The sequence below is a fragment of the Python bivittatus genome, unplaced genomic scaffold (assembly GCF_059951505.1).
Source record: "Python bivittatus isolate LINGU-HERP-01145 unplaced genomic scaffold, Pbiv_v1 ctg000220_np1212, whole genome shotgun sequence".
NCBI classification, from domain to species: domain Eukaryota; kingdom Metazoa; phylum Chordata; class Lepidosauria; order Squamata; family Pythonidae; genus Python; species Python bivittatus.
This window is the reverse complement of record NW_028277048.1, coordinates 9,499,608-9,517,328: the sequence shown is the minus strand read 5'-3', so window position 1 is coordinate 9,517,328 and position 17,721 is coordinate 9,499,608. Positions and strand designations below refer to the sequence as shown.

The following is a 17,721-nucleotide window of genomic DNA, read 5'->3' as shown; positions in this document are numbered from 1 at the left end:
CATCCGATTGGCCGTTCAGCAGTTTTAACTATTCCTCTCCGGCCTTCTCATTGGTATTTCCAGTCGATCCACCTCCAACTTTAAACAAGATTATTGCACCCCTTCCCCCCCGCCTACCTCTCCTTTCTTTCTCAGTTATCCAGCTGTTGGAGGGGGGGAGGGGACGGAGAAGACCGGTACCCACGCAGCCCCGGAGAGCTGGGGAAAATAGGGTGGCGCGAATACAGACGCATCGGTGAGTTAGCAATAACGCTGCGCCTGTCTCTTTAAGGCATGCCGCTGGAACAGCTGGCCTAAACGGAGCTAGAGGGCCGGTGTTGGGGATGGATAAGAGGCATTAAGGCAAGTTCGGCGGGGGAGAAGCAGAGCAGAGCAAGGGGGCGCCGAGTTCTCGCCTCTCCCGCAATGCAGCGTGAGGGAAAGGCTCTCTTAGATCCACGTCTCCGAATGGCGGGATTTCCCTTTTCTTTCTCCGGAATGACGCGGTCACCGCCGTTTCCGTGGGATTCCCATCATTAGCTCTTTCCCTTTTAAGAATAGCGCTGCCAGGAAAACGGGCTAGTCTCCCGTGGGGTGCAGTGAGGAAGAGAAATTAGCTTGGGGGGGCGGCGGTTATTCCAGACAGGAAACGAGAAGCGGAGGTTACTTGGCTCTGCAGAACGGCGCTGGTTTGATTTTCCTTTCGGATCCTTTTGTCTAAAGCCAGGTTCCCCTCCTCCACTCTGTCTCCAGCGTTTCCTGCCTGTTATGCCACAGACCAGCAAATCCGCAGGCACCTAAACGGTTCCCACTTCGTGTTAAGCCATAATATGCTGTGATTGGGTTTGGCTTCCTGTATTGGGTGACCCTGGACTACTATGGTGTACCAAATCATGGCGAAATAAACTGGTTTAGTGCAGCGTGCTGTTCCAGCCATGTCTTCCTCCCTGTGCAATACTTCATCAATTCATCAGCTGTGTATTACTCACCCCCAGCCGTTTCTCTACCATTATATGTAACCAAACATTTACCTAGTCTTCTGTCAGTGCCCCTCCATCTTTTCAGATGGCTTAGTGTTCGTTCATTCTCAGAAAACTAAAGTAGAATCAGAATTTATGCTATAATTGTGGGACTGGTAACTGGTCTTCAGTTAATTTTTTTTCTTGAAGGAGCTGTTTTAGAATAAGATATAGTGTTATTTTTATTCCTAAATCTGCCCTGCAAATAGTAATTGAGAATTACTTCCAGGTAACAAGGTAAAGAAAGAGTTGTGTCAAGGTAGAAGCTTTGGTTTGCTCAGCTGTACTGTAGAAACAATCAAATTCTGTGGGTTTTAGCAGAATTCACTTCCATACAGTAATGTTTGTGGATTTATTTAGAAGATTTATACTTGCGTCTCTTCCTCCATAGGACTTGAGGCAGTATGGATGGACTGTATTCCTGCAATACCCTGAACTTGCCAATCACATTTTAGCCCAGTATGTTCTGCAATTTCATACTTGCATAGTAATGGTTCAGCATGTTTTATGTACCCACAAAATGGGGCTGATTGAACAAACCATAGTTAAGTTAATCATGAGAAGCACAATCCTGCTGTACTTATATGGTTTCCAGACTCATATCTGCTAAGCTACACTAGATGCTTTCAGACCAAGATAATGCTTAGACTGGCTTTCCATGCTGCTATTTCAAATCTATAGCTCTAAAACCAAAGGGAAGTAATAATTACAAAAGGGAATACTGGGGTGGTAGGTGTGTCTGTGAGATGATGAATATGGACATGGGATCTATGTCAATGGCTACTGGGCCTGTGGACTGGCTGACTTTGGCATGCCCAGCTATAACTGGGCTCACCATGCTGTAGGTAGTAAGTTGTGTCAATCTAGCTTGTGTGGTTGGTTGATTTACAATTCATTGTGTTTTATGAGCCCAGGAAAGTGGGGGTTTAAGGAAATTATGGTTAAATAAAACATGAATAAGTGTTGTATAAACACAACTAATATCTTTGGGTAAGCATGCCCTGGAACTACAGTCTTTCTCCTAGTTGGAGGAGGTTCTTTCAACTAGAATAACCCCAGCTTCAGAGCAGGGCTGGGTGTAGCTTATGATTCCAGAGTTTATTGAATTCTCTGGGTTTATATATGATTCAGAATACAGAAGGATCCTGCCTTGCCTCCAGAGCTAACCTTGTGGGCTTGCTTCACATCTCTTTCTCTCCTCTTCCAGGCTGGGGCCATGGCCACCTTTACACGGGAGGAGTTCTACCAGCAGCTCTTGAGCAGCTGTGTGTTGCCAACTGCTCAGCAGGGTTTTGAACAGGTTTGGACTCTGCTGCTCTTGTGCCTAGCTTGTCGTCTCCTATGGAGGTTAGGTAAGTAGAGACTGAGTTTGCACACATGTGAGGTAAAAGTAAATTAGCTAGTTTCCAGTCACAGTGTTGTTTGCTTGCAGATGTTTCATTACCCAACTAGGTAACATCATCAGTGCAAGTGAGTGTGGGGGTTTGCTGCCTGTTTATATACAGTAGTTTGCTCCGCGAGCTTTGGTGGGAATGTGGTTTCCTCTTTGGTGGTTCCTTGATTAGATTATTTTCTGCTTGATTGTTTGTCTGGTGTTATCTGATTCAGATCCCTGCTTATCTGAATGTTGGCTGCTAGAGGGGATGTGTTCTAGTCTTTTGTTTCCTCCCTAGGTTTTTTATTGTCTCTTTTGAATGGTGTGTAAATGTGATTTATCTTGGTGTGTCTGCTGATAGCTGATTCACCTGAATGCCAAGCTTCCAGTAATTCCCTAGCATTTTTGGATTTCACTTGATCTAAAATGCTAATAATTTTCCAGGACTTTTCATCAAGTTTTCTGACTACTAGTTAGTGTTTGGGGATACACCCTGCTAGTTTCTGCCTGCCTGTCCTACATAGTGGCTCTTGCGGTCCTTGTTGTAGATGATATGAAGGAAATAATCCAAGCTAAAAAAAGCTACCATTTGCAATACTTCAGAAATGCTCCCAGGGACTTGGGGCAGTTGTCAATTTCCAGTTTATTCCTGGTGTTCTTGTTCCCTCAGCCTGTCTTGCCTTCTGCTGTGAAGTTATGGTGGCTTTCCCACAATCCAGTGAGGCTGAAGAGGTTCTTGATAAATTAGGGATAAAATGAGGGCAGAGAGTGAGTGGGGAAAGAGAAGGTTCTACGGCCTCATTTGCTTGGCTTAACGTCCACTCTCTCAGGAGGGGTCTGGGTGTCACAATAAACTGGTTTATTGAATAAGTTATAATTGGCTGGGTTCACATAACACATTAAATGATAAACTGGGTTCTGTTCCCCCCCCCGCTGAAATCCAATTGACTGATTTTCAACTGAACTATTTTTCCAACCCCCACCCTTTCCCAGCAGGAGTGGGAATGACAGCAAGAGGCCTCACGGAGAAGATACTTCCATTTCCATTTCTAATTGCCCTAGTGACTTGAAATTGCTGAATTTCAGTGGCATAATTGGGAGGCTTTTTTCCAAGATCTGAGGGATCATTTAAGGTGGAAACATAAGTTGTTTGCCTCTCAAAGACCCTTCACCTCCTCTTTCCACCCTTCCCAAAACAGCACAAAGAGAGATGAACAAACATTTCCAGTGACAGCATTTTGCCACCATCAGAAGACCTTCTGTGGCCTCCAGCCGGTTGGAGAGCCTCCAACCCTGGAGAAGTTGCCCACCCCTGCCATAAGCTACGGTTTACAAACTACAATGGCTGAGACTGTATGGCATGCTAATACCCACCCACGCACAATCCATATTATGGCTAGGTGTGTTGAGTGAGCCCAGCCATGGCTAACTTCTCTTTCTGTCGTCTAAACCCCCTGCCTCTTCTTTTCAGCTCTGCCATCCTATGCTAAGCACCTGAGCACCGTCGCTAGTGGCTTCTATGCCCTCTACCACTTTTTCCAGCTGCAGATGGTGTGGGTTGTGCTCCTCAGCCTCTTGTGCTACCTGGTTTTGTTCTTGTGTCGCCACTCAACCCAGCGTGGAGTTCTGCTCTCCATCACCATCCTCATCTATTTGCTCATGGGGTAAGTGAGGAATGTGGGAGGCTTAATTAAGGGGCTGCTACAGCCATGAGTAATCTTATAGGGAAAGGATCAGTTAATAGCATGTTGCCCCAACAGAAAGCCAAGTCAATGAGGGGGACACCTTTCATAAGGGAGCATAAAAGTAAAGAAGCAGGTGTACAGTATAGATACATTGGAGGCTGGTTACAAGAATGCATATGTTGCTATGCTGTATTAATCCTGTTCTAGCCAGCCCTGCAACCATTGTCTGAGGCTTAGTTCATGGGTGGAAGCCTCCCCAAGCCACCCAAGTTTGTCCCAATAAAAATAAGTTGAAAAATCCTTAGGTTTTAACAACATATTTTAATTTTTTTAAATTCAAAACTGAGAGTCACATTTGCAAATTTAATTTATCCAAATCACAAAATGGTCTCAAATCAGTCCCCAAAATGGTGATTTCCAGAGGTGGGGCAGAGCTGAATATGTTGCTTTTCAGATATTTAGGTTTATCATTCCTTTGATGGTCAGGCTGATGAGAATTGTAGGTTAAGTTGTCTGTCCCTGTGCCAGCTAGTGTCCTCCAGATGTGTTAAACTTATGCTCTCTGGGAATTACGGAATTATAATTCAAAATATGTCAGTATATGTGTACTTGTGCCCTTGTTGCTGAAGGTTTTTGGCTTGTATTGTGGAAATGGAGCCAGGGAGAGGTTAAACCTATGGGCTAAGAAATCTGACAAATTGCTACGAAGGAGTAGGCCAGTGAGAAGTGCAGGAAGGAGGGCATCTGGGTCAACATTTGGAGACAAGAATGGATCACTGGAAGATTCCATAAATTTTGGAGTGGAGCAGTTATATCACTAGGAAGAACAGCCAGAGATCAGGGAAAGCAGACTAACAGGATGTAATGGCAGAATGCCTGGGGTTAGGTGCATTTCTAGCCACCCAACCTTTTGACATAAATGTGTTCCTTTTTATTGGAAAGCCCAGCAAGAAGGGGATCTTGAAACATGTCTGGATCCAAGGAAGGAGAAAGATAGCAAACAAAGAACCGATACACAAAGATAATGGTTATTTTTGTTTTCTGCTTCCCCCTCCTGGATTATAGAGAGATGCATATGGTAGACACTGTGAGTTGGCATAAGATGAGAGGTAAGTCACAAATCTCCTTCTGCACAGGTCTCCTGGTTTTAGTGTGGCAAGATGTATCAGAAAATCTATGCTTGGAAGAAAGCACTGCCTTTCCAAAAGGAGAACGTACTACTACTTAGAGGGTGCAGCATTCACTGCTTTGCTGCTAGGAAGCAAGACAGACCTACGGAGTTTGGATCCAGGATGCCTACGACTGGATTTATACATCAGACTAAACAATGGTTTCTTAGCTGTGTTTTATTAAATAAATCCCAATTGGCTAGGTTCATGTTACAAATTAAGTGAAAGGCAAAAAAACACACCTCTTAAAGTTGCCACGGTTGAGGAACGGTGGGCTAAGCTAAATGTCGGGGCCACTAAGTCTAGACCTCAGGACATATGAAAAGCCCAGGTCCTGTGGTTGTATTGAGCATGGGGAATAGCTAAAAGAATTGTACTGAGAAATTGGAAATGTGGTATTATTCCAGATGTCAAGGAATGGTTGTGGAAACATTGTGATCTATCTGTTTTGGAAAGGCAATATTTTCTACTAATCAAAGGATGCAGCAATAATGTGTTACTATGGCAGAGATTTTGTGAAATTTTACACTAATATTTTGTATTGTTTGTATTATGGAAGACATTGGTGACTATTGATAATATAAAATATAAGGTAGATTTATTTTTCTCTTTTTTAGTTTGCATTTTTAGTTTGTTTGGAATTATCTCTTTTCTATTTTTTAAAAAGTTTAAAGATTGTTTTGTTAACTGTGTGCATTAAATAAATAAAAGACCAGGTCCAGGTGCCCCTCCATTTCTTTTTTTCAATAATTATTTACCAGATGCCTTAGGGGAAGTCTCAAACAGGGCATTCAATTGGCATCTTTCTCCTGGCATTTGCCTCAATCCTCTGCAATTCAAATTTACAGGGGAACTGTAACAACATGTTGCAGTATTTCTTCTCCCTCTTTTTCTTTCTAAAGAGGCACAGACACTGGCCAGCCATAACCTCCAGACAGGCCCCCCTTTCCTCCTCGTGGTCACTTTCCCTTTCCTCCCATCACTCAGCCTTCTGTACCTATAGAGCAAATCTGCTGATCCGTGGTGCGTGGAACTTTTTAAGATACGCCTCTTAACAAATTTGTCTTCTGCAAATGTTGGGATTCCCCCATCCTTTTCCCTTGTTTCTGAGGGATTCTGCTTTGCCTGACATTCTATCAAGGCTTATAAACTGAGTTGCTATTAGAAGGAATGATACTCTTCCTATATATGGAGGTTCCATTCATAAATCCCCTTGGATCTGAATATCTTTGCTGGACCAAAGAAAAGTAATCTGTGTCAGTAAACCTACTTTGAGGCAGCTAAAGTTACTTGTTAAGAACGTAAGCACTGATCCTCTCTCACATTTCTGTCTACTATCACTAGGTGCCCAGATGATTGTGGCAATGAAGGCTGTGTCATTGGGCTTTGATCTGGACAGGGGTGAGGTGCCAACCATTCCATCCCCAGTTGAATTCATGGGGTATATCTACTTCGTTGGAACGGTTATATTTGGACCCTGGTTCCGCTTTCGTACCTATCTGCAGGCTGTAGAGAGCAGGAAAATAGTGAGTGCCCTCTAATGTCTATTATTGGCAAAGCTTGGCAGGCAAGTTCTGGTTGGTGGGGAAGGGATAGGGATTTCAATGATCCATTAAAAATGACACCTTTAATGGAACTTGGGAATTTTTCTCCAGGCTTCCTACAGTTGCAAATGATCAAGCCATAGCAGAGTTTTTTCCACTCAGACTCATAGCCGGAAAGCTCTGGAGCCATGGAGAATGAAGGCCCTCTACTTCTTTCCAAAATCATACTACATTTATGTTTACATTAAAGCATTTTAAAATAATTATTATGAATGAATTGATCATTTGTTTTCTTTCACTGGCCAGAATACAGGAAGTAGGTTGGATAGCATTCTGCCTACATATTTCAGCCTTTGTTACAGAGATGTAGGGGAGAGACGCTCTTTTTTACCTAAAGTAAAGTGGAATGTTGAGCAATATTCCAAACTCCAAAGCTACATTCATTAAGTATCTCTCTACAACGCAACCATCCTCTAACTCAGGGTTCCTCAACCTCAGCAGCTTTAAGATGGGTGGACTTCAACTCCCAGAATTCCCCAGCCAGCATGGCTGGCTGGCGAATTCTGGGAGTTGAAGTACACCCATCTTAAAGTTGCTGAGGTTGATGAACCCTGCTCTAACTTATCCTCTACTAACTTGATGTCCCCCGTTCCTTTAAGACAGGATTGTGCCACCTTTGAGGGGTGGGGAGGGATAAGGGATCACTTGGCCTTTGAGTGACATGCTAAGGACCCGTTCCAAAAACCAGGTAGGCTGGGCAAAGTAGGGACATGCGCAAATGTAAGCAACTTAATTAAAATGTAATTAAATCTTATTTACATATTTATTTATATGCCGCCTCCACCACTACAGTAGCTCTAGGCAGTACTCAATTTTAATTTAATGTATATAACTGGTTTATATAATTTTGCAATTATATTTAAGTTTAACTTGAAAACAATTAATATGGTCCTCCCATGTGTTCAGTCATATCCCCCTTCTGCCAAAGCTTAATTTTGGGAGGGATTCTATGAATCAGATCAAGATTTTTGTATGGGTGCATGGGTGTGGGGTTGTACATACAACCGTGGGGCCTGCTTTACAGCTGATGGAGATGTGTGTGAATGAAGAACCCTTCTCCTGGCTTTCTATTTGGATTGTGACTGGAATCCATGCAGAGGACGCTCCTAACATAATGCTTGGTTTTGACTCTTTCTTTCCATATAGAGTTTCTCCTGGTTTCAGAAGGTCTGTCTGAGCTTCTTCCTCTGCCTGGTGTGCCTCATCATGTCCACTTGCGTGGCTCCCTATCTCTTCTCTTACTTCATACCCCTCTACAGCTACAAGCTACTGAGAAAGTAAGTGCTTTGCTTTGAATTGATGCTCTAAGGCTCAAATTCCCAAACATTCCCACAGCTGGAAATGAGTTTGTTAAGGCAGAGCTAAAGGAGTTTTCTAACACAAGCTGAATTAAAACTCAAGTAGAAGTTTAAGAAGAAATTGAGAAATATAAAAATGAGATGTTTTAAAGTTCCTTGTTCTTTGCCTAAGCTAACGCCTCCATCAGTCCTCTTCTGGCCATACCTCTGGATCTTTAGCTATTGCAAGAAACATCTTGGGTTTAATATTTTTAAAAGGACTTTTAGTATTCCCTTGACTTACCTTTGGGTTTGCCTTACAATGCCATCAGCACAGGGTAAAAGGAAGTAGAGTAGAATGAACTTACAACTATGGAAACAAACTTCAGCTTTTTTTTAATGCAGATCAGTATCCATACATGGCTAGTTTGGAGGCAATGACACCTTTGATCCCTGTTTCAGTCTTCCATTCTAAAAAGTACTGTTTAACAAGTATTGTGGTTATCCAAGTATGTTCTGAAAGACATCTGACTGTCAGAATGTTTTTAATAGGGTGTCTGTCATGGACTTGAAGATGATTGCAAAACCTGTCATTAGACACATTGGGGTGGTGCCTTAGGCAGCTGATGTTGGGTCTGAAAAAAGAAAACAGCAATTGTTAGCTGTTTCATTTACCATTTCTCTTTGCCATCAGGTAGAGGTCCTTGCAGGATTTTGTGTCTCAGAAGTCAAAAATGACTTGAGGGAAACACCATTTACCATTGCTCTTTCTCGGGCAAAAAAAGACATTAAGTTGATTAGGACAGAGAAAATCTTTGTCTCCTGCTGTGGGTCCTTACACTAAACAGCTTATATTGTACTTTTGTCATCAGACTGAATATAGTTCTGTAGTAGAGAGCTGAGCATTTGTCTGTGTTAACACCTGGACTGCAGCAAATCCACCTGGAATTTCCTCCAATTAAATTGTAGGGCTTAGATTTTATTACTTGAATGTTGTGTAATCATATAGTGCACAGAGCAGAAAATCCAAGAAATACCAAAACATTTTAATGCAGGAGTAACGAATCTGTGGCTGTTCAGAAGTGGCTGAACTTCAACTCCCATCAGTGCTGGCCAGCAACAGGGAGAGATTCTGGAAGTTGTAGCTCATCCACCGCCATAGGCCTCTGGTTTGGTGACTTCACATTTTGAATTTAACAGCTGAGAGGTCAAGAGAAGCTCAACAGTTGTGGCATCTTCCAACAGCACTGGGAGATGTTGTGCATGTCATACTTTTCTCTCACGTACTTAACTTTCTCAGGAGGTGCTTTTTCAGAACAGGTATTTTAAAACACAATTCAGAATGTACCATAATTTAATGAACTTCTTTTTTCTCTTTCTCTGCCAACTTCTACTTCCTTTAATCCTTCCTCTCTTCTCCCTTGCTTTCTCTCATTGGGATCACATCCCTCCCGACAGGAAGCGCAGAAGCAGGTAATATGACTTAGGTGATCGCATTTGGGTTCTTGTTGCTCCAGTCAGACATCTCATTCACAGTTCCTTACATCTACATGACAGTTGTCTACATCTCACTGCCAGACCATTTGTCCACATGTCACTGTATTGGGCACATTGTGATACGGGATTTCTTTCAAGCCTTCAGCCTTATGTCAGAGCTGTTTGTGGCCCAGCAACTGCAATCGTGTAGCTCATTGGCATCAACCCATTATGGCTCATCATATGACACAATACGTCTGCAGAGGTCTCTAAACTTGCCTTGTGGCCTGTAGTCATGTATTGCTGCATTAGCACCTCCTGTGGTAGCTTTGCTCCATCAGCATGTATAGTTCTGCCTTATTACCTTGGAGTCATATGGGGGCTCTATTTCTCCATTGCAGAGGTGTTATCTAAATTACACAACAGCCAATTTTGACAATTTGTCATGTTGGATAGTGGGGTGACAAAGATCTGAGGTACAATCAGTGGACACAAAAAATTACTCTTAGTGTGTTATCACACTTCCTCTGACATTAGAGAAATTTGAAAGACTTTCTTACAGAGAAGATGGCTGAAAAAACAGATGTCTCTTTAGCAGAAGAAAACTGCTGAGAAGTTGTTAGACAAATTTTTGGAACACCACTAGTTTTAGAGAAGAAGGGCTATGAAAGGGCAACAGGTTTCAGCAGCAGACAGGATACTCAGGTGACTTTATGCTTCATCCACCTAATGGTAAGGTCAGCCCTTAACGAAAGAAATAGGCATATTCTTAATGCAGCAGCTATTGTTAGAAAGCAGAAAAGCAGATGGTCAGTCTGGCCAGGAGGCTTCCTCACTAGAAATCAACTGGAAGCACACACTCCAGAATGGACTTTTTCTAGATCCAGATGGAACTTCATTGGTTCCCTAGTCTCCTGAGCAGGAAATGCCACTTCACGAGTGCTGGAGATAAGATATTGGAACCTAACTTTGGGATCTGTAGGGCAAGATGTGTGTTGCTTTATATTTAAGAGGTCAGTGCTTTAACAGCAACTACTTTGCTGTGAAGATACATAATAACATCATTTTAAACCCAGGTGACTTTCCATGCCACAGGGGCATTCTGCTTTCTCCAAACATTAGTTAGGAGTCATTACTTCGATAGTTTGCACTAGTGGATTAGCATGTAGTGTTAGTCCATCTCTGCTCATATTCATATCTGAATAACTGGAAAAATCTGTACAATTTGAGTTATTGAGAAAACAGTCACAGCGAAGAACATTATATTATAGTGAAAAGGGCAATCGCATATAGAAAAATCTAAGTTGTATTCCTCAACTTTGTACCTCCAGGTGCATTTGGCTGCAATAGCCATCATGCCCCATGCTGGCTGAGAAACTGTTGGAGGTGCAGTGCAAAGCATTCGGAAAGCCTGGAATGAGCCTTTTGATTTTCTTCCTGGCAGGATTTATTCTTTTAAAATTAGCAGAGAACCCCCAAATCCATCAGGCGTAGCAGAGATAGGAGGAAGTGCCTCAAATGCAGTGTTTTCTACAGGATTTAATCGAAGGATAGCTTACCAGGAGGGAGAAAAAGCAGTTGCTTTTTGGTTAAGGAAGCGTAGGAAAGAAAGGCAAGGGTAATCAGAATGAAAACAAAAAATGGAAGGTGAGTTAAACAGGAAGGATCGTGTTACCTGATCACCAGAAAAATCCTAGTTTAGGTGAGAGCAGGAGGTTTTTACCAGGCTTGCAGTGAATCAGGAGATGAGTCTTGGGTCTAAACAATCCTTGAAAAGTGTAATAGAAACTCAGACCAGGGAATTTCTAGCATATCTCAAGCTGCATAGGATGAGTTGCTAGGGAAGGTGAGATTATCCCAGAGGACTCAGTTCTACATTTCTGAAGTATTTGAACTATTCAGTCAGAGGAGAAATTTGAGAAAAGTTGAAGTTCAGAGCCCTGATTGGCTGAGAACATTGCACAAGCTCTTCTGGATTAAGTCAGTTGCAAGCCTCCCAAGATCCTCTTGCTTTAAGTGCCTTGAACCACCTTTCCCACCAACTGAACTTCAGCCTCCCACAACAACAGCAATGCTTCACTGTCTATCAGTGTGGCATTCCTGAGTGAAATCTATAAAGGCAGAGCTACCAGAAACAAGTATACGCGAATCATTAACCATTTACAGAGAGACTCTGCGGGGAGATCTCAAACATGCAATGAATGAAAGGACATGTAGGAATATTTCTGGGCTAGAAGAGTTCTGCAAGAAACAGTGGGGAAAATTCCAGTAGCAAGAATGGAAAGATTCTTAGCTGGCTATAGGGAATATTTGGAAACTGTTATTTCAGCCAAAGGAGATATTACAAATTCTGAATGCAATTTTTGCACCTACCATGTTTGCTTTTTTCTTATTTTGTACCTGTAAACAATGGCATATAAATAGTAAGTTTGCATTCAAATTTGGAGAAAGCTGTTATCTTTAACTTTGTTCCATGTAGAGGGTGCGCAGTTTCTGTTCACTGAGAGATTTGTTAAAACATACCATTTGACCAGGGGTAACTAAACTTTTGCAAGCAATTCTGCATGTTGAAGAATTGGCCTATTTATAGAATAGGGCTACATTTTTAGAGACCTATATGACTTAGACAAAATGAGCATCAGTGTGCAAATTTGTTCTAATCTTTCATGCTATGTTGCATACGAAGGGAAAATCTGGGGCTCTCAAACTTATGCTCAAATCCACCTGTTTTTCCTGAGAAATTGCATCATCCATTATTTCAAAATACAGTATTTTGGGGGGGGAGGTTGCAACCAGAACCTTGCTTTTCTTCCTTTCTAAATTCTGCACTTAGGCATATTAGCCTACTGTAATTATGTGGAAGAGTCTACCCAGTGTATTGATTTATTTCTGTTATTTTCTGTTTGACACTCTCCTTTTCTTTCCTTTCTTGTGCATGCCAGAAGTACTTTGATGAGGTAAGTCTACATGGGGCTTTAAACGTCTTCTCTTGGAAAAGTGGGTGTGCAAATGTTTCACTGCTTTCTCAATTCTCGTCTCTTGTTGCGTGCAGGTGGCTCCGGGCTTACGAGAGTGCCAGCTCCTTCCATTTCAGCAATTTCTTTGTGGGCTTTCTGTCTGAGACTACAGCCACCTTGGCAGGATCAGGTTTTACAGAGGAAAAGGAGAATTTGAAATGGTGAGTGGTGTGGAAGATGGTGCCTGGAATCCTTTGCTTAAATTTTTTAAATTCCCAAAGCCCAGTTGGGAACAAACTAGGCAAATTGGAAACATATTATTAAAATGTATGTGCATAACCTGGTCTCCTGCAGAGGCTTTTAATATTATATATTTTAGGGATGAAGTAAAGGATCATTTTTCCTTCAGATTTCAATATTCCTCTTACATTTGTTACTGTTATTATTCCTAGTCTTTGTTTTGATATCTCTCTCAGCTGTTCTCCAAGGAGCTCAGGGTGGTGTGCATGGCTCCTCTGGGCACCATTCTATATGCAAAATAATATTGTAAGCTAGATTAAAAAGAGCACGTGATCAATGTGCATGGTATTTTATGGAGAAACAGAGCAATTCTTTACATGTCCCCTCAGAAGTAAATCACATAAATTCAATAAAACATTTTCACAGATAAGCAAGCGTGCTGTGGCACGGACTTATCTATATTATGGCAGGGATAAGACATTGGGAAGGATGGAAGAAGCAGAGATAAACAGGAATGAAATACAATGCATTCTTGTTGCTTTTGGCTGGACAGAGAGAACTGCTGAGGTAAAGCCAAAACCTTCGTAAAAGATTGGTTATGAAGGGAGAAAAGTGGCACCTATGTAACAGCAGAAGTTAGAGCAGCAAAAGTGGTGCATCATATCCAAATGGTGAGAATTTTGAGGTCACAGTGGGCGTCTTGGAATTGGACAAGGAGAGCAGCCTCATCCTTTACAGTGGATGTAAAGGATCCTGTGCCACCCCAAATTGGCAGAAGTTTCTCCTGAAGTTCACAAATGCCTTCTGAAGGGGCATCACAGATGTCTGCAGAGGTGAAGACTCTTGAACCCCTGCAGACATTTGTGATGCCCCTTCAGAAGGCATTTGTGCACTTCAGGAGAAACTTCTGCCAATTTGGGGTGGCACTGGGAATGTGCGGCTGGCATTCTGCTACCATGCGCTTGGAAAGGCCACCTGATAGAGCCCCGCCTCCCTTTATCTCCACTGTGGTTTACTGTATTTATTTTACAGTCTGCCCAACTCAAAAGACTGGGGGACAAGGGGATTACAGCGAGTTAAAATGATAAGTGCAACAATAGAATAAATCAAAACTATCAAACAAAACAGCAGTAATAAATGAACAATAATAAATCAACCCTCCCCCAGCATGGACACCAGCAAAACCTTGCTGGGGTTGAAAGCCCAGTGAAGTAAATTTAAAACCTTCTAAGAGAATACGTGTACCTTCATCTCTTCCCTTTTGATCTTACCAGCAAAAGTGAAACTACCGAGAACACCTGCTCCCACCAGCATCATTACTCTCCAGGAAGCTACTGAAAAGTTCTGCCATGTTAATTAAATTGGGAAAATCAGCCAGGCAATGACTGACAGTAAAAACTTAATTTTAAGAGAGAGAGGGAAGAAGTATTATAATAATATAAATAATATTGCCTGGTTAGTTATAAAAATATTATTGTTCTTTAATGCATATGTAATTAATTATGAATAATACATTAGTGGTATTTCATAAATTGTAAATGAATTGAATATAAAGTTAACTGCAATATAGTGGGAGAAACAGCACTGAATTGACCCCGGTGCACTCGCTTATATAAGCATTGCTACTCAGTGGTTTCAGAAGACTGACCATAGTCCATGACCTGAAAAAGGCTGTCCACCCCTATCTGCCGTCTGTTCTTGATGAAGTTTGGGGGCAATCTCCATGGGGACCAGAAAGCTGGGTTCTTTCACTCCTATTTTTAAGATAAACGTCTTATTGCTCCAGATTCGGTAGCATATTACTTTTTATATTGAACCCACTTTCCTGGGATGGCTATCGTCAGACAATTTCTGGAGTTCCTGCTGAGGTAGAAAAGACCCCAGGGGCTTCAAGTGTTTCCAAATTTGCCAGCTGGACAATTCTACACTTCTAGCTCAATGGATCCTTGATATCAGAGAGACCCTTCCTGCATCCTGCCCCAAGTAAATATGTATTCATTTTTCCTTTCCAGGGACCTGACAGTGTCTCATCCTCTGAGGGTGGAGCTGCCACGTTCTATGGTGGAGGTGGTAACCAGCTGGAACCTGCCCATGTCACGATGGCTAAACTCCTGTGAGAATACTGAGATCTGTCTTGTCTTTAGAACACTCTGTAGAACCCTCAAGGTGTTCTGGGTGGAGCTCTTAGCTTTAAGTGCTTGTGCCTAAATGCCCATCAATGACTCCTCAAGAAGGGTGTCCTATTTCCCTTGAAATTTCTGGCTCTTCTTTATTTTTATCCCCCCTCTTATTACTAAGAGAAGATTTCAGATCAGTCTTTTCCCAGTTGTTCCCCAGATATGTACCCATAACTGGTTACATTGGCTGAGGGTAGTGGGAATACACCTAAAAAAAACCAAGATGGAGAAAAGCTAAGCTAGATGCTTACTATTCTTTATGTGTCTTTTTGTAGGCACAGAGGTAGACTGCGGGTTGTTTTAACTTAAAGGTCTAGATTTTCACATGCTTCTAAGTGAATTGCACTATGATGGTTTGCTCACCCATGGTTTGGCCAGGATCATATACTCTCTGCTATCACTATGGTTTATAAATGGCTGAGTTAATAACACGTTAAACCAAAACTAAACAAAGGACATTGTATCTCAGTGCAACAGGAGAGCCCTGTCTTTGAGCAGTGACAATTTTGGAGTTGTGAATTATGGAATGGATAAAAAATCTTGATTTGTCTAACAGAAGAGGGAAAGTGGGCTGGGCTTGCTAGCCCTGCCCCTACTGATGTGTTGTGGTCATTGGATTTGCCCTCCCTCACATGGTTTGAAGCTATGGGGCTGCTTTTCCTAGATGTCACACGTGATTTAGAATTGCTTCTGGGAAGCCTGCTTCTGTAGGGCAGTGTCTCTGTTCCAGCGTGTGGAGCCATGAAATTGCATGACAGAGCACCCCCCCACACACACATCCCTGGTTATGTGATTCTAACCACATAGCTGGTAAATAACATACAGCCTAAAAGTAATAATTGTTGACAAATCCCAAGTAATATTGCCTGTCTTACTAATTTGTGTCAAGAGACACAGGGCCTCCTGTTAAGTCTGGTCTTTGATAGCAACAGCTTCAGGCCAGAGACAGGCAATAATTCTTACAAGGCATAATTAACCTTGAGGATTCATTACCATGAAATGTGATGGCCATCAGCATAGATGCTTTTAAACAGCTTGAACAAGGTCATGAAGGCCATGTCTACAAACAACTATTAGAACTCTATATTCAGAGGTAGTATTTTTATGAATACCTGGTGGTTTGAGATAGCAGTAGCTTCCAGAAAGATGCTGGCTAGTTCACTCTCATATAGGAGCTGGATATATAATTTCTTACATGGTTGGAATGGTGGCCAGGAGTTTTTGAAGAGAACAAGAGAAACTACTCAACTGACAAATTCCATCTGTTTCAGATGTCTTTAAGAACTCCCTGAAATTGGGGACCTTCTCAGCAATCATTGTAACCTATGCAGCTAGTGCCCTCTTACATGTGAGTATACCTTTTATAAACCCATTCCCAGGTTCCATCTCTGCATCTTTTGTAGCATGAACAAATCTTTAAACTCAACTTCTGAGTGCCAATCCTTAAATGTTGCCAATTAGTACTGTGAAGAGATCTCAGTGCACCATGTATATAATGACCTACACATTCTGGGGATGATAGAGATCCCTGTTTTATTTATTTAATTAATTCAATTTGTTCTATTCCATCATCTAGTTACTCATCCCATCTCCTCGTACATGCAGTAAGAAATAAGGTCAGGTGTTACAGTATTTAGGAGAAATTGAGCAAGACAGAATGATTAGAAATATGCAAATCCCTTTTTAAAATGAAACCACTATTTCTTTTACTCTCTGGAATTTTTAACCAAATTATTTCCTTAAAGGCAAATTGTTTCCTTCTAACCTAGCCTTCACCCCATTTGTACATGCCAACTATGTGAAGGCTGGATTTATGGGAGCTTCTGGGCACAACAGATTTATTTCCTCAGAGGAACAATAGTGTAAGTCCACTAAAATTTCCTCCCTGCCTCACAATTGCCAGAGGAGGTCTCTCTGCACCATCTCCTCAGTGTTCTGGCCTGGCTCACTGTGGTGGGTCTTCACCTTTCCTCAGACCATATTGCTTTGCACTGGGCTCTTGGTATCAGCATGGATTTCACCTCTAACAGTTCTCCCAGGACCTCCACTTCCTGCCTGTTTCTTCTTTCTCCAAGTCTACTGAGTAAATCTCCCTGGTGATCTACTCCTTGAAGCCCCATCAGATGCTGGCCCTTATATTTCAGTTTTCTCAGCAAACCCAACTCCATGCTGATTGGTGACACAACTCTGGATTCAGCTATTTAACTGCTTCTGAGGATGGCCATTCCAGTTGACCAAGATACCATTGTCCACATAGCCTTGCTTTCCTGAAACATCTCCTGTGCTGCTGTGTTGGCTGTCCGTAAACTGGATTGCGTAACCCAAATTGCCAGAGTTTAGGAAGTCTGGCTTCCAGATATCCGAGATGGTTGCTGTTTTGGATTCACAAAACACAATGAATTGCTGACATCAAGATTTATACTTATTGCTGACATCAAGATTTATTGCTGACATCAAGATTTATACTTATGCGGGAGGGCGGAGCTGGCGTCGCGGCGATACGGCGGGCGATCCTGGGCTCCCAGGATCGCAGCTGATATCTCCTCCCCCGGACGGTCCCGACGGACCTAAGCCGTCCCGTAGAGATGGCGAATGCAAAGGGCGCGTCCCGCGGATCTCAGGGACGCCGCAAGTCCCAGATCGATCCCAGGAGAAGCTCTTGAAGCCGACGGAGGAGAGGCAGCCAAAAATGGCTGCGAAAGCCGGGACAGCTCCAAAGGAAGATGGAAGAGAGGGGTGTCAACTGGGTGAGATGGACTTTTA

At 42.4% G+C, this 17,721-nt stretch overlaps 1 protein-coding gene across 6 annotated transcripts in view; it reads left to right on the top strand.

Annotated features, from left to right (window-relative positions):
* The first annotated feature begins 95 nt into the window (after positions 1–95).
* Positions 96–17,721, top strand: part of PORCN (porcupine O-acyltransferase) — a 28,424-nt gene continuing 10,798 nt past the window's right edge. Inside the window, exons 1-12 of one of the 6 annotated variants that reach the window (XM_088137837.1) lie at positions 96–235; positions 1,390–1,457; positions 2,206–2,350; positions 3,845–4,037; positions 5,124–5,167; positions 6,572–6,753; positions 7,978–8,108; positions 9,567–9,581; positions 12,527–12,541; positions 12,637–12,762; positions 14,794–14,894; positions 16,230–16,306. In XM_088137837.1, the coding sequence (XP_087993963.1) occupies positions 2,215–2,350; positions 3,845–4,037; positions 5,124–5,167; positions 6,572–6,753; positions 7,978–8,108; positions 9,567–9,581; positions 12,527–12,541; positions 12,637–12,762; positions 14,794–14,894; positions 16,230–16,306 (1,020 nt within the window). In that variant the 5' untranslated portion in view covers positions 96–235; positions 1,390–1,457; positions 2,206–2,214. Of the gene's footprint in view, positions 236–1,389; positions 1,458–2,205; positions 2,351–3,844; positions 4,038–5,123; positions 5,168–6,571; positions 6,754–7,977; positions 8,109–9,566; positions 9,582–12,526; positions 12,542–12,636; positions 12,763–14,793; positions 14,895–16,229; positions 16,307–17,721 lie in introns of those variants that run through there. The other 5 variants (XM_088137840.1, XM_088137839.1, XM_088137838.1 and 2 more) reach the window with 5 other exon arrangements.